Raw genomic sequence first — 17,575 nt, 5'->3', positions numbered from 1 at the left:
GCCTTTTTATAAAATGGTTTATGAGATTGGAGAACACATTGGGAGGAATCTCAAACCATTCCTCCGTATAGAATCTTACCAGATCCTTGATATCCTTCGGTGCGCTTATGGACTGCCCTCTTCCATTCAAACCAGGTTTTCAATGAGGTTTTAGTCCAGAGATGGCCATGCAAAATGTTGATTCTGTGGTCAATTGACAATTTCTTTGTGGATTTTGATGTGTGCTTGGGGTCATTGTCTTGCTGGAAGAGTTCAGCCTCATGGCAGAGGCGATCACATTTTCAGCAAACATTTAATGGTACTTAGTAGAGTTCATGATGCCGTTGACCTTAAGAAGCAAAACAGCCACCATATTTTACAGTAGGTATGGACTTATTTTCTGCATTTGTATCCTCCTTTCAATGCCTAACTCACCGTGGTATACGTGGCCAAAGACCTCTATTTTTGTCTCATCTAATCATAGCACCCGATTCCAATCCAAGTGCCAATACCGTTTAGCAAACTCCAGGCATTTACATTTGTTGGCTGCTCACAATAAAAGCTTTTTTCTGTCAACCCTTCCAACGAGCCTATTGGCATAGAGGTTAGCGTCTAATTGGAGATTTGGAGACTCCAAGATTCGACCAAGTTCTGTAATTCTCCAACTGTGGCCCCTTGGAATTTTCTTTGCCTTCCCAAACCATCTTCCCCACTGTACGTGGGGACAGGATACACTTGAGTAGTTTATATAGGATGGCTTCTGTCAAACTATCAAAAAAATTGTGTGATTTATGAGGGGGGCGAGACTTACGCCTAGGATTTGAATATCACACCCATGTGATTTCACACCAGGATGTGAGTATCACACCCACTGTTCTGAGTAGCTGGGGCTTCACACTAGGATGTAAATATCACACCCACTGTTCTGAGTGACTTTGTAGGTACTTACAGTTCAAAACATGTTGCATGTCCAAGACTCACAGTTGAAGACACCTTCCTGAGTTATTGGAGTGAGTATGGCTTGTTTTAAAGCCTAAAACTAAAAAAACATACTATTTTCTGTGATGATACTTAACCTCTAAATGTCTAAGCCTTTGGGGAGGGGGTGGGGTTCTACTAATCTAACATATGGATCACTTAGCTATTTGATTTAGAATTTTAGGACCCCTGTATGTATCAACAAAAACAATATGTAAAAACTATTTGATAAAATATGGCCTTTACTACTTATAGCTAAAATATGTGGCCTTTACTACTTATAGCCCATAGAAATGTATTGAATAACACATTCATAAATGTAAAACAGACAGTCAAAAAATAAATCCTAAGGAATAAGGTTTTGAAGTGTCTGTCCTATATCTAGGCAATATATGAAAGCCCAGGAAATATTTTTGTTTCTTGGACACATATTTAACCTCCATTATTATTGGCACAAAACTACCTTCATACTTCCATTCATTTTTTAAACTGGTACCGGGTTACCTTCATATGAATCCTGAGCCATTTATGGGGGTCGTAGAGCAGGATGGAGAACACCATTGTGTTCGTGAGAATCTCATCTTTCCATAGAGTTATATTAGTAGGCCAAACGGTTCGGACGCTACACATCGGTGGTACTGACTTTAGACGAGTCCCTTGGGGCTTGTGGGGGATCAAAGAGCGAAACAGAGAACACCCTCGTGTTCGTGAGTGTCTCATCTTTCCAGAGTGGTCATTTTGGTGTGAAGGCAAAACCGTTCGGGCGCAACAGACGTTTTCGTGAGAAGACCGATTTTCAGGATGTCTCATGGTCTGACAAACACCACTGTAGCCCATGCAACAACAAAAAAAGATTTCTCTAGGTGCCACTGACAGATTTTGAAGGGGATTTTTAAAAATGATGTTACTTAGATTGACAGGCGCATCCATCGACTCTTAAGGATTACATTTATTTCCACATGCAGTGTCTGCATCACTGTGTGTGTGGACCTGGTGTGAGAGGCTTGTTGTGATCCTGTGGGTAGTGTATTGGGCTAATGGTCAAATGTGGGACAAATATGTGTTTTGCTCTTGATCAGGGGTAATGTATTAGGCTATTTGGTGACCCAAAGGTCTATTGTGACTTTGATCAAGTTTGTGGGGTGGAGAGAAGGGCGGTTTTGCATGTCGAAACTGTTTTGAGTGGGATGTGTGTTTTGGGGGTCCGGGTTGAAATCCAACATTGTAATCAAACTGGTTGGAGGTAGGTTTAAGCTTCGTTGAGCATTCACACCAGGCCCAGTGGGGTATCAACAAGCAGTTGTTTGGACTTTAATTTTTTTTTTTTTTACAATTATGTGGAACATTTTCACAACTCTTAGCACACAAATCGAATCAGATCATCAAAATGGCTCATGTATCAAAACCACATTTCAATTGACTTAAGTACCTCAAACATTGTGACACTGTACATGAGTTTTATGATATGGAAATGTGAAGTTCACATTTGGATTCACGGAATACAGGAGGGTAAAATCTGCATAAACATTGTTGATTCGCTGTCCCCCCAAGACAAGGCTATACCTATACCTTTTGTAATTGGGGGGTGGTTTGTCTGGACTTGTAACTGTAGCCTGGTTTTGAGTGAGTGAATATGTATCCAAATTGAAAGAGTGATTTGGTGCGGTGAACAAGTGATTTTCATTCGAAAATGTGCATAGAGATTTGAAACATGAGCCACTTCGATGATCTGATTTGATTTATGTGCTTAGAGTTGTGAACATGTTCCACTAAAGCGATCAAAAAAAATAAATAAAATAAAGTCTAACTTCCAAGGCTCAGTACTTCCAAGGCTCAGTGAAGTCCAGGCAACTGCTTATTGATTCTCCACTGGGCCAGATTTGAATGCACTGGAAGGCCCAAGCCTACCCCCAACCAGTTTTTTAGGCATGCAAACAAGCCATTACCACTCCAAAACGTCAAGAAAGTGTCTCCAACTGTGAATCTTCGTCCCTTTTCCAAACAGAATTAAATTAACCCTGCATATTTTAAATTCACAGCTCGTGTTATTAATAAAACAACTATTTGAAGCAACTAAGCCATTTTAGAGTTGAACTGTCCAGACCCACATCACCAGCCCCTGCCGCACTAATACACACAAACCCCTCTCCTGACGAGCCCATCACAACTCCAAGAATTCTCACTGGTTAAGGAAATTGGACAATGGGGTATAGTTGTCATGCTCAAACATGGAACCTCCACTCTAACTAAACCATCACATCAATCCCCACGTCACCATAGGCCCCAATACAATAGCCCCTTGATCAACACAGTCCACTCTGGCCACTCAGAACATTTACATTTACATTTAAGTCATTTAGCAGACGCTCTTATCCAGAGCGACTTACAAATTGGTGCATACACCTTATGACATCCAGTGGAACAGCCACTTTACAATAGTGCATCTAAATCTTTTTAGGGGGGGGGTATCAGAACAATGGAGGGGATATTTAGGTGCCTTATTGCTATTATAGACTGGTTACCGTGTTGCGTCCTGGGTAAGAACAGCCCTTAGCCGTGGTATATTGGCCATATATCACAATCCCTGAGGTGCCCTATTGCTATTATAAACTAGTTACCAATATAATTAGAGAAGTAAAAATAAATGTTTTGTTATTCCCGTGGAATACGGTCTGATATACCACAGCTGTCAGCCAATCAGCATTTAGGGCTCGAACCACCCAGTTTATAATTACATACAGCACATGGATGTGATATTTACATCCTGGGTGAGATATTAAAATCTTAGGCGGAAGTCCCGCCTCCTCATAAGTCACAAGATTTGATTGATTGACATAAGCCGCCCTATATAAACTACTCACTTGCGTCCTCTACCAGGCAAGTTTATCACTGTTCCAGTGGTTTTAAACTTTTAAATGATTGCCCTAATAGTGGTAAGTGGCATATTATGGAAGCAATTTTTTGTACCCATTGCCTGATTTATGAAGGTCAACAACCATTTGTCTCTTTTCATTTGAGAGTTCTTTGTCTTTCCCCATGGTGATGGATCGCAAATGGATTTTGCATGTTTATACCCAGTGAAACAGGAAGCCATGAAAGGCCACAATACAGTTCCTGAAGCTGAGATTTACCTAAGTAGAATGTTAATGCAGATAAAATGTATTTTTATTTTATTTATTAAAATCTTTAGTGGTGCCAATAACTTTGAAACTTATCTTGTTGAGAATTTATTTTATTTCTTGTTAAACAAAATCTCTTTCTCTGAGTAATTGTATTAGTATAAAATAAAAAATAAAAAATATTTAGCATACAATATAGCTCAGTATTTGTAATTTATTTTATACAGTCTTTGCTCATCTTCATCAAGTGTGCCAATAAGGTGCATACGGAAAGTATACAAACCCCTTAACTTTTTCCACATTACGTTACAGCCTTATTCTAAAATAGTTTAAAACAGTTTTTTTCCCCTCATCAATCTACACTCTGTAACGGCGTTCTTCGTATGTCGAAAGAGAGTCGGACCGAAATGCAGCGTGGTGGTTACTCATGTCTTTAATGAAGAAAAAACGGAACGATACATGAAATAACCAATAAATACAAAAACAACAAACGGAACGTGGAACCTATTACAGCCTATCTGGTGAACACTACACAGAGACAGGAACAATCACCCACGAAATACAAAGTGAAACCCAGGCTACCTAAATACGTTTCCCCATCAGAGACAACAAGAATCACCTGACTCTGATTGAGAACCGCCTCAGGCAGCCAAGCCTATACTAGACACACCCCTAATCAACCACAATCCCAATGCCTACAAAAACCCCAATACGACAATACAATAACCCCATGTCACACCCTGGCCTGAACAAATAATTAAAGAAAACACAAAATACTAAGACCAAGGCGTGACACACACAATACCCCATAGTGACAAAGCAAAAAAAATAAAACATTCAGACCCTTTATTCAGTACTTTCATGAAACACCTTTGGCAGTGATTACAGCCTCGAGTGATCTTGGGTATGACACTACAAGCTTGGCATACCTGTAATTCTTCTCTGCAGATCCTCTCAAGCTCTGTCAGCTTGGATGGGAGCGTCACTACACAGCTATTTTCTGGTCATTCCAGAGATGTTTGATCAGGTTCGGGCTCTGGCTGGGCCACTCAAGGACATTCAGAGACTTGTCCCGAAGCCAATCTTGCGTTGTCTTGGATGTGTACTTAGGGTTGTTGTCTTGTTGGAAGGTGAACCTTCGCCCCAGTCTGATGTTCTGAGCGCTCTGGAGTAGGTTATCATCATGTACTTTGCTCCGTTCATCTTTCCCTCCATCCTGAATAGCCTCCCAGTCCATGCCGCTGAAAAACATCCCCTCCAGACGTGACGCTTGGCATTCAGGCCAAAGAGCACAATCTTAGTTTCATCAGACCAGCGAATCTTGTTTCTCATGGTCAGAATCCTTTAGGTGCCTTCTGGCAAACTCCAAGCGGGCTGTCATGTGCCTTTTACTGATGAGTGGCTTCCATCTGGCCACTCTACCATAAAGGCCTGATTGGTGGAGTGCTGCAGAGATGATTGTCCTTTTGGAAGGTTCTCCCATCTCCGCAGAGGAACTCTGGAACTCTGTCAGAGTGACCATCAAGTTCTTGGTCACCTCGCTGACCAAAGCCGTTCTCCCCCGATTGCTCTGTTTGGCCAGACAGCCAAATTTCTTCCATTTAAGAATGATGGAGACCACTGTGTTCTTGGGGACCTTCAATGCTGCAGAAATGCTTTGCTACCCTTCTCTAGATCTGTGCCTCGACACAATCCTGTCTCAGAGCTCTACAGACAATTCCTTCAACCTCATGGCTTGGTTTTTGCTCTGACATGCACTGTCAGCAGTGGGACCTCATATAGACAGGTGTGTGCCTTTCCAAATCATGTCCAATCAATTGAATTTACTACAGGTGGACTCCAATCAAGTTGTAGAAACATCTCAGGGATGATCAATGGAAACAGGATGCACGATAGCTCAATTTTGAGTCTCATAGCAAAGGGTCTGAATACTGAATTCAAAGGGTCTGAATACTGAATAAATAAATATTTTTATATTTTTAATAGCTTTGCAAAAATGTCAAAAAACCTGTGTTTTTTCTTTGTCATTATGGGGTATTGTGTGTAGACTGATGAGGATTTTATATATTTTTTTCCATTTTAGAATAAGGCTGTAAAGTAAAAATGTGGAAAAAGGGAAGGGTTCTGAATACTTTCCGAATGCACTGTAACAGTGAGTTATATTTCTGATGGTAGGGGGTAGGGGGAGAGAGAATGGCAACTGGTTGGAATAATGTAATTTACGCAAAAAGTTGTGCCTCACAGGCTGTGGTGGTGGTGTGCCACTGATTGCCTGTTAAAAAAACAATACAGGTTCAAAATAATGTGAAACCTAGACTCATTGCACACTGCTTCCATTCTTGTGTTATTTGAGTGTGTATTGTGTGCGTGTGTTGGTTATGTGCGGGTGTCCATTAATGGGAAAGGCAGATACAGCATGATGCAGATAATATTTTAGTGAATCTTTCACTAAAGTTGAACAAAAACATATACAGGTAGGAGCAGATCAACATATTATTTTGGGGCAGTGTTAACTCATTCGTGACCTTTGATATAACCATTGTTCTATGGAAATTGTCTACGATTAACACACACACACACACACACACACACACACACACACACACACACACACACACACACACACACACACACACACACACACACACACACACACACACACACACACACACACACACACACACACACACACACACTTGTAGTGTGTTGACAGCTCTGAGTTGCTGGTGTGTGTGTCCATGCCTAGCAGGGACGCTCCAGGCACGGTCGACTATTGACCGTCAAGAAAATACTCAGGGGCGACACCCCTAGTGGCCGGAGACTTTAATGCAGGGAAACAAATCCCTTTTATCTAATTTCTGCCAGCATGTTAAATCAGCATGTAAAATGTGCAACCAGAGGAAGAAAAACTGTAGACCACCTTTACTCCACACACAGAGGCACGTACAAGTGCATTGATGACGTGATGACGTTGTCCCCACAGTGATCGTATGTACATACCCCAACCAGAAGCCATGGATTACAGGCAACATCCGCTGCCGCTTTCAAGGGTAGAGCTGCCGCTTTCAAGGAGGGGAACTCTAACCAGGGAGCTAATAATAAATCCTGCTATGCCCTATGACGAACCATCAAACAGGCAAAGCGTCAATACAGGGCTAAGATTGAATCGTACTACACCGGCTCCAAAGCTCATCGGATGTGGTAGGGCTCGCAAACTTCCGGACTACAAAGGGAAGCACAGCCACGAGCTCCCCAGTGACATGAGCCTACCACACAAGCTAAATAACATCTATGCTCGCTTCGAGGCAAGCAACAGCAAAGCATGCATGAGTGCATCAGCTGTTCTGGACGACTGTGTGATCTCAACCCCATAGAAAATCTTTGCAGGGAGTTGAAAGTCAGTGTTGCCCAGCAACAGCCCCAAAACATTCCGGCTCTAGAGGAGATCTGCATGGAGGAATGGGCCAAAATACCAGCAACAGTGTGTGAAAACCTTGTGAAGACTTACAGAAAACGTTTGATCTCTGTCATTGCCAACAAAGGGTATATAACAAAGTATTGAGATAAACTTTTGTTATTGACCAAATACTTATTTTCCACCATAATCTGCAAACAAATACATTAAAAATCCTACAATGCGATTTTCTGGATTTTTCTCTCTCTCATTTTGTCTGTTTTTTTGCCCCACTGTATGTAGTACATCTAGTGCAGATTGACAAGAGGTAATGCTGATTTTAAAAGAATTGACTGCAGGATCACAGCAGCGGTCAAGCTCGGAGAGTCTGCTACAGCAGGTAAAACATTTTTTTTTTTTGGGGGGGGGGGTTAATTATCTTTATATTCAATTTCTTTTTAAAAGAGTTTATATAGACAAACAAACAAAGTGGTTGGAGTCAATAAAACTCGTTTTCAACCATTCCACAAATTTCTTGTTAACAAACTATAGTTTTGGCAATTCGGTTAGGACATCTACTTGCGCATGACACAAGTAATTTTTCCAACAATTGTTTACAGACAATTATTTCACTTATAATTCACTGTATCACAATTCCAGTGTGTCAGAAGCTTACATACACTAAGTTGACTGTGCCTTTAAACAGCTTGGAAAATTCCAGAAAATTAAGCCATGCTTTAGAAGCTTCTGATAATTGACATCATTTGAGTCAATTGGAGGTGTACCTGTGGATGTATTTCAAGGCCTACCTCCAAACTCAATGCCTCTTTGTTTGAAATCATGGGAAAATCAAAAGAAATCAGCCAAGACTTCAGAAAAAAAATTGTAGACCTCCACAAGTCTGGTTCATCCTTGGGAGCAATTTCCAAACGCCTGAAAGTACCACATTCATCTGTACATACAATAGTACGCAAGTATAATCACCATGGAACCACGCAGCCGTCATACCGCTCAGGAATGAGACGCGTTCTGTCTCCTCGAGATGAACGTACTTTTGTGCAAAAAGTGCAAATCAATCCCAGAACAACAGCAAAGGACCTTGTGAAGATTCTGGAGAAAACCGGTACAAAGGTATCTATATCCACAGTAAAACGAGTCCTATATCAACATAACCTGAAAGGCCGCTCAGCAAGGAAGAAGCCACTGCTCCAAAATCGCCATAAAAAAGCCAGACTATGGTTTGCAACTGCACATGGGGGACAAAGATCATACTTTTTGGAGAAATGTCCTCTGGTCTGATGAAAAGAAATAGAACTGTTTGGCCATAATGACCATTGTTATGTTTGGAGGAAAAAGGGGGAGGCTTGCAAGCCAAAGAACTTCTGACCCACCGAGAGTGCGATGAAAGAAATAAAAGCTGAAATAAATAATTCTCTCTATTATTATTCTGACATTTCACATTCTTAAAATACAGTGGCGATCCTAACTGACCTAAGTCAGGGAATTTTTACTAGGATTAAATGTCAGGAATTGTGAAAAACTGAGTTTAAATGTAGTTGGCTAAGGTGTATGTAAACATCCGACTTCAACTGTAGGACCACAAAGGAACATTTCTCTAGAGGCAGAATAGCAGAAGCCTGAGAAAGACACATCCTCGCAGATGGTACTTGAGGTGTGGGCCACAATAACAATATACAATAAACAAGGGTATTGAACAGACGTTCAGACTCAGGCTCAAACAACTTAACAATCAAATTAGAATAAATATACATTTGGTGAAAGAGCAAATTGTCTACCCAAGATCTTCCAGATGTGTAAATTAATTCTGCTACAGTACCAAAAAACATGCATGAAGGTGCCAGTATCCTCTACACATTTGAAACATAAATGTGATGCATTGAAAAACATTCTGTGAAGGTGGACGGGTGTAAAGTAGGTTCTATGAAAACATTTGAAATTGAGTTCTTGTAAGCTTATGGAGGTGCATTTGGGGTTGACCTTTTTGCAGATAGAAGTCCAGTCTTCCTCACCTAATGCCTGTTCAATGTCACTCTCCCAAACATGTCTCAATGCATCATAGGAGGCGGCACTTCTATTCAACAAAATATAATAAATCAGAGATTAAACCTCTCTGAACAGTAGGATTCGTAAATAGTTTTTCAAATTTGAAAACGTAGTTTATCAACTTTCTTAGGACCCTCTGTGAAGTATCTAAGTTGTAGGTACTTCAAACAATTAAAAAAAAGTAAAAATAAGTTTGTATCTGTTGGAATCATTTAAGAGTGTTCTGAGTAAATAAAGGCATAAGGTCAGCGATACCCTTTGTCTTCCAGCCCAATAGTCCAATACTCCTCATTTGGAGGGGGAGTCAGGATTAAGGGCAATCGGTGACCAAAGTGATAAATGGTCTGGAATCTGCAAGTATCTCCTCGCATCTTTCCAAGCTAAGAGTGTATTATGGACTGTAAAATTGTCAGAAAGGGCCTAGATCTTTACAAAGCTATTAATAAAAGGTGAGGAAGCTATGGCTCTTTGATGACATGCTATTAATTCCACCCCAACCCAAAGTGAGTCACGTCTGTCTAGGCACCAACCAATCATGTGCTTGATCTGAGCAGACCAGTAATATAGTTGCATATTTGGCAGAGACCCCTCCTAAATCCTTAGGCTTAATTAGTTTGGTAAATGTGGTTCTAGGTTTCTTATTGTTCCAGATATATTTTCGGATATTGGCATAATTTTCTGAATAGAGGACTGTGATAGATTGCAGGGAATATTTTGTAATGGATAATTTAGCCGTGGAAGGATATTCATCTTGACCACATTAATCCTGACACCAGGTCCCGTTTAAATCTTTGTGAGCAAAGTCATATAATTGGAAGTGAACAGATCTTTAAGATTTGGAGTAACATATACAGTGGGAAGAACAAGTATTTGATAGACTGCCGATTTTGCAGATTTTCCTACTTACAAAGCATGTAGAGGTCTGTAATTTTTTATCATAGGTACACTTCAACTGTGAGAGATGGAAAATCCAGAAAATCACATTGTATGATTTTTAAGTAATTAATTTGCATGACATAAGTATTTGATACATCAGAAAAGCAGAACTTAATATTTGGTACAGAAACCTTTGTTTGCAATTACAGAGATCATACATTTCCTGTAGTTCTTAACCAGGTTTGCACACACTGCAGCAGGGATTTTGGCCCACTCCTCCATACAGACCTTCTCCAGATCCTTCAGGTTTCGGGGCTGTCGCTGGGCAATACGGACTTTCAGCTCCCTCCAAAGATTTTCTATTGGGTTCAGATCTGGAGACTGGCTAGGCCACTCCAGGACCTTGAGATGCTTCTTACGGAGCCACTCCTTAGTTGCCCTGGCTGTGTGTTTCGGGTCGTTGTCATGCTGGAAGACCCAGCCACGACCCATCTTCAATGCTCTTACTGAGGGAAGGAGGTTGTTGGCCAAGATCTTGCGATACATGGCCCCATCCATCCTCCCCTCAATGCGGTGCAGTCGTCCTGTCCCCTTTGCAGAAAAGCATCTCCAAAGAATGATGTTTCCACCTCCATGGTTGGGATGGTGTTCTTGGGGTTGTACTCATCCTTCTTCTTCCTCCAAACACGGCGAGTGGAGTTTAGACCAAAAAGCTCTATTTTGTCTCATCAGACCACATGACCTTCTCCCATTCCTCCTCTGGATCATCCAGATGGTCATTGGCAAACTTCAGACGGGCCTGGACATGCGCTGGCTTGAGCATGTGGACTTTGCGTGCGCTGCAGGATTTTAATCCATGATGGCGTAGTGTGTTACTAATGGTTTCCTTTGAGACTGTGGTCCCAGCTCTCTTCAGGTCATTGACCAGGTCCTGCCGTGTATTTCTGGGCTGATCCCTCACCTTCCTCATGATCATGCAAGATGAGATCTTGCATGGAGTAACAGGTCTGTGAGAGCTGGAATTCTTACTGGTTGGTAGGTGATCAAATACTTATGTCATGCAATAAAATGCTAATTAATTACTTAAAAATCTGACAATGTGATTTTCTGGATTTTTGTTTTAAATTCCGTCTCTCACAGTTGAAGTGTACCTATGATACAAATTACAGACCTCTACATGCTTTGTATGTAGGAAAACCTGCAAAATCGGCAGTGTATCAAATACTTGTTCTCACCACTGTATGCCCAAGTATTTAAAGTATTTTCAGTCAATTGGAATGGAGATATCGTTTCTAAGTTGATTGTCGAAGGGATATTCAAAGGTAAAGCCATGGATTTATCCACATACATTTTGTAACCCTGGGTATGTGACAAATAACATTTGATTTGAACCTGACAGGTTACCATATTCAGATATGATGTCCAGGAAAATGGTGCCGACAGATGGGGCAGCTGTGCTTCTTGCTCTTGAGCAACTTCACAGTATTTTTTTCGTGTGTTATTTCTTACATTATTAGCCCAGATATTTTTTTAGAATACCTCACAATCAAATGCCGACCGTATTACCTCTCAAGAAAATTCTCTTCGGTTATAGTCACAGCCCTGTATGTTCCCCTTCAAGCCGATACAACGACTGCCTCAAGGAACTTCACTGGACTTTATGCAAACTGGAAACCACATATCCTGAGGCCTTTATTGTAGCTGGGGATTGTAACAAAGCAAATTTGAGGAAAAAGCGACTGAAGTTCTATCAAATCTGTAGCTCAGTTGGTAGAGCATGGCGCTTGTAACGCCAGGGTAGTGGGTTCGATTCCCGGGACCACCCATACGTAGAATGTATGCACACATGCCTGTAAGTCGCTTTGGATAAAAGTGTCTGCTAAATGGCATATATTATTATTATATTGACTGTAGTACTCGTGCAGCTAAAACACTCGACCACTGCTACATCCAACCTTCCGGGATGCCTACAAGGCCCTCCCTCATCCTCCCTTAGGCAAATCTGATCATGACTCCATTTTGCTCCTCCCTTCCTATAGGCAGAAACTCAAAACAGGAAGTACCTGTGCTAAGAACTATTCAACGCTGGTCGGACCAATCGGATTCCACACTTCAAGACTGTTTTGATCACGTGGACTGGGATATGTTCCGGGTAGCCTCTGAGAATAACATTGACAAATAAACTGTGACTGAGTTTATCAGGAAGAGTATAGGAAATGTTGTACCCACTGTGACTTAAAACCTACCCTAACATCAGTAAATAACAAAATTCCAACTGAACTAATCGATCAGTTCAGTGATTATCTAAATTCAACACACCTAGTTGGTTAAATCAAAAACATGAAGTGCCTGTGGCCCTTCTCTCTCCCCCTTTCCAGGCAGGGTGAAGACATGCCTGTTCCATTCAGCTCCTCTACACCAGGGGTGTCAAACTCATTCCATGGAGGGCCTAGTGTCTGCAGTTATTTTTTTTCTTTCAATTAAGACCTAGACAACCAGGTGAGGGGAGTCCTTATTAATTAGTGACTTTAATTCATCAATCAAGTACAAGGGAGAAGTGAAAACTTGTCGACACTCGGCTTTCCGTGGAATGAGTTTGACACGTCTGCTCTACACCCTCCCATGGTTCCTGGAGAGCTACAGTCCTGTAGGTCCAACCCTAATCTAGTGCAATGGTTCCCAACTCCGGTCCTCAAGTACCTCGAACAACACACATTTTTATTGTAGCCGCCAACAAGTACATCTGATACTCGAGGACCGGAGTTGGGACCCACTGATCTAGTGCATTTGATTCTAATAATTAGCTGGTTGATAAGATGGATCAGGTTAGTTACATGGAGTGAAAACCTACAGGAGGGTAGCTGGTGCCTCTGTTGGTATGCACATTTTCATTGGGGAATATGAAGGATTGACAGCGAAAAGAGGCAGAACAACTCAATTTAACATGTTTTGGTGGATAAACACACAGGATCATATTAAATTCTATCGTCAATAGGGAAGGAAAACTTGTCTGTGTGCTTGTTTTTGTCTCAGGTGCCTATTCCTAACAGGACTCGCAGCTGTATGAGGGCTCTGCTGGAGTCCCTGTACACCAGTGGAGGCTCCTAAGAGTAGGAAGGGGAGGACCATCCTCCGCAGTGAATTTCATAAAAATTCATTAAAAAAGTTATAATTTTTAGATAAAACTATGCTAAATATAATCATGTCACAAAAATAATTGATTAAAAACACACTGTTTTGAAATGAAGGTCTACAGTAGCTTCAACAGCACTCTGTAGGGTAGCACCATGGTGTAGCCTGAGGACAGCTAGTTTCTGTCCTCATCTGGGTAAATTGACTTCAATACAAAACCGAGGAGGCTCGTGGTTCTCACCCCCTTCCATAGACTTACACAGTAATTATGACAGCTTCCGGAGGTGATGTGGCAGCGTGGTAGGCACAGCTTGTCCCATGAATTGCTTGTCCCATAATCATAAAAATTGAAGATCAGCTGATAACTGCAAAAACAAACATTCTGGATAATATAGAGAACCTTGAACTATTTATTGACTATTTTTGATATCAAAAGAATCAGATACATCGAAGCGAACAAGGGAAGACCTTTTCTCGAGCTCTGCGAGCGAAACAGAAGGGAATCCGCAGTCTAAAATTCCAAATTTAACATTGGAGGGGGAAGTTTTTATAACTATGTCTCCAGAAGATAGAGCATTGCTTACAAGCATGAGAGAACAGTTTAAAAAATGATATATTGCCTGGGCTACGGGGGGAGGTTGAGGCCTTAAAAACAGGAATAAAATGGAAGATATACGTCCCTAAAAGACACTACGGTAGGATAATAAAACAATGATAGCGGAGGAAAAAGTCCGGGTGTCCATGAAATAGTGGAGAGAAGACGTGACCTATACCCCACTTTCAAAAGGATCCAACCTGAGTAGCAGAATGTTTGTCTAGTGGTCAATAAATTATATGTAAACAACCAAATGTTCAAGGACTCAAAAATTACTACCAGGCTGTGAGTAATCGCTACCTCCTGCTGAAGTAGTCCCCGATACACATTTGCACCGCATTACACAGTATGAACATTTTTTTGCAAGATGGACTTTTTTTATTCATGCAGTATGGAACCGTGGAATTAAAATCCGGTTTTGATTTAGGGGAAGGCGAAGATGGGTAAGGCTGACCTTTTATCTTTATTTAATTTGAAGATTGTACATTAGAAATACCAAGGTTGTTTTTTTTGTTTGATATGATAAGGCCTAATTGTAGAGGTTGGGTATATTATGACTTAAAAGCTGTTATATAGTGCGGCCCTTGTTCGCGGATGTGATGGTTCTTTGCTGGTGACACTGTCAGTGACTTGTTTAGAACTCAAGGCACACTTAACCAGCATGGATACCACAGCATTCTTCAGCGATATGCCATCCCATCTGGTTTGCGGTTAGTGGGACTAGCATTGGTTTTCCAACAGGACAATGACCCAAAACACACCTCCAGGCTGTGTAAGGTTTATTTGACCAAGGAGAGTGATGGAGGACTGCATCAGATGACCTGGCCTCCACAATCACCCGACCTAAACCCATTTGAGATGGTTTGGGATGAGTTGGACCGCAGAGTGAAGGAAAAGCAGCCAACAAGTGCTCAGCATATGTGGGATCTCCAACACTATTGGAAAAGCATTCCTCATGAAGCTGATTGAAAGAATACCAAGAGTGTGCAAAGCTGTAATCAATGCAAAGGGTGGCTACTTAGAAGAATCTCAAATATAAAATATATTTGTTTAACACTTTATTGGTTACTAAATGATTCCACATGTGTTACTTTATACAATATTTTGAACAGAAATGCAATGGCTCATTGGATCAATCTAAAACCTTTCACATACACTGCTGTGGACAAAATCTAAATTGCGCCTAAACTGCAATAATAGATTGTGGCCTTCCTCTTGCATTTCAAAGATGATGAACATAATCTTTTACCAGATCTCATGTGTTGTATTCTCCTTCATTAATTTCACATTTCCACAAACTTCAAAATGTTATCTTTCAAATGGTATCAAGAATATGCATATCCTTCCCTCAGGTCCTGAACTAAAGGTAGTTAGATTTGGGTATGTCATTTTAGGCGAAAATGGAAAAAAGCAAACCTGCGAGCCACGGCGGCCCCTCATGACGAGTTCAGATATTTTGTAGCCCCCACCCCTATCAAACTTGCCCATCCCTGATTTAGGGAATGGAGTTCTCAACCTGAGTGCCAAATATCATGCCATAATATACAGTATTGACAGGGAACATTTTACTACAAGGGGGGGTTACTAACATGCATTGCTGGCTGAAACTCTAATATAGACCCAACAATAAGCATGCACAGGAGGGGAAGTTGTCCTATATACATAGCATCAGCGTGTTCTCATCCAATTCCAATCTTCACCATGCATTACACTATTTTTGTGTTGCTGGTGATTTCATTACCTATGGTTATTCATAAATACAAACATAGTATTCACAAAGGGTTTGTGAATGAATGGCTGCATTTCCTGATGCATGGGGTGACTTGTCTCGGTGTGTGTGAGTCTCTTACACACATACATACGATCAAATCAAATTTTATTGGTCACATACACATGGTTAGCAGATGTTAATGTGAGTGTAGCGAAATGCTTGTGCTTCTAGTTCCGACCGTGCAGTAATATCTAACAATATCTAAGTAATCTAACAATTTCACAACAACTACCTTATACACACACATAAGTGTAATGGAATGAGCGCCTCCTGCTGAGCGCCTCCTGCTGGGATACACACTACACATAGTGACTCAGACACCCCTTTTCAAGTCTATTTGTCTTTGTTTACATAGGACCAAGTGGGGAGTAGTCACGACTCTCTCAAAAGCAGCAAGGCCATACTGTGATTGTGTTTGTTTAGTCACAGCAGGATATGTGTGTGCGCGTGGGGGAACTGTGGATCACTGAACTTATATACACACAGATGACATCCCACTCCAAATCTGCTCTCCCTGGCATGACAAAAGGGAATCCAGCCTTGGAGTCTAACCACAGGTATTTGCTGTGCCCGCACCCAGGACGCGCTACCTCTGCTTCCGGCGTATGTGTGTGTACACGGCCCTGGAGGGTTGGATGCAATGTGGCCGGAAGTGATCCTCATTCACCACACTCACACCTGAACAAAATCCAGTCCAATGGGAGATCTGATGAAAACCAGGGCCGCATCCACAAAGAGTCTCAGAGTAAGAGTGCTGATCTAAGATCAGCTGTGCCTTTAGATCATAATAAATAATATTGTATGGACAGATCCTAGATCAGCACTCCTACTCAGACGGTTTGTGTGTACGGACCCTGGTAGTCGAAACGTTGTCTAATAAATTCACATGGTCGCATAATGCAGTGTGCAGAGTACACTATTTTGACGTCCAGCACCTGCTGGACGTCAAAAGTCTACGGATATGCGTGTCATCTCTTTTCTATTCAGTAATACACCTGTTTTGAGGAGAAAAGCAGTCGGATGCTTTTCATTGTGCTTACATACACCCTATAGGGTGGAGTAACCTCTTTCTATCCCTTTCTCTCGCTCTCTTTTCACCCTGTTGTGCTCTCTCATTATCAGGTTCTGTCATACCTTGTTGGTGAGGAGCTGGCACACTTGAGGTACATAGTCAATGAGGCAGCCTCCACTAGGGAATGCTGGGATGTGTAGTGCAGAGGAACCTCCAAGTGCGCTGATGGTCAGAAAAAGAAAGAAAGAGTTAAACTACGGCACACAGCAATTAAATTCATATCCCTACTAAGGCTCATTCTATAAGGAGACCTGGTGGCTTTGAGTAAATTGCAGATGCATGCAGGTCATCCTATGCTTCTCATAATAAATCACTTTTAGACTAGCTGTGGTATAAAAAAATGGGAACATTCTAGAGTTGGTTCTTGTTTACTTCAAAGCCTTACACTCTGCAATTTGAGAGCGAGAGTTAAAGAAAGAGAGGGAGGTAGAAGCAGCAATAAGGGACTGTGCACGCAACCCTTCTGTCAAACATTACATACATTTTCCACTGACATCACTGCATGGTTTATCAGAAGCATTTAATCTCATGACAAGATTCAGACTTTGCTCACACAAGCAGTTTCTGCCTCTATGTACAGAACCATAACACACAC

At 41.4% G+C, this 17,575-nt stretch overlaps 1 protein-coding gene across 1 annotated transcript in view; it reads right to left on the bottom strand.

Annotated features, from left to right (window-relative positions):
• Window positions 1-17,575, bottom strand: part of babam2 (BRISC and BRCA1 A complex member 2) — a 183,674-nt gene that overhangs the window by 10,829 nt on the left and 155,270 nt on the right. The window contains exon 8 of the mRNA XM_035752769.1: window positions 17,043-17,142. Coding sequence (XP_035608662.1) covers window positions 17,043-17,142 — 100 coding nt within the window. The remainder of the gene's footprint in view (window positions 1-17,042; window positions 17,143-17,575) is intronic.

Source organism: Oncorhynchus keta, chromosome 35 (assembly GCF_023373465.1).
Source record: "Oncorhynchus keta strain PuntledgeMale-10-30-2019 chromosome 35, Oket_V2, whole genome shotgun sequence".
In the NCBI taxonomy this organism is placed as follows: Eukaryota; Metazoa; Chordata; class Actinopteri; order Salmoniformes; family Salmonidae; genus Oncorhynchus; species Oncorhynchus keta.
Note: the sequence above shows the minus strand (reverse complement) of the source record. Positions and strands in the feature narration are given on the sequence as shown.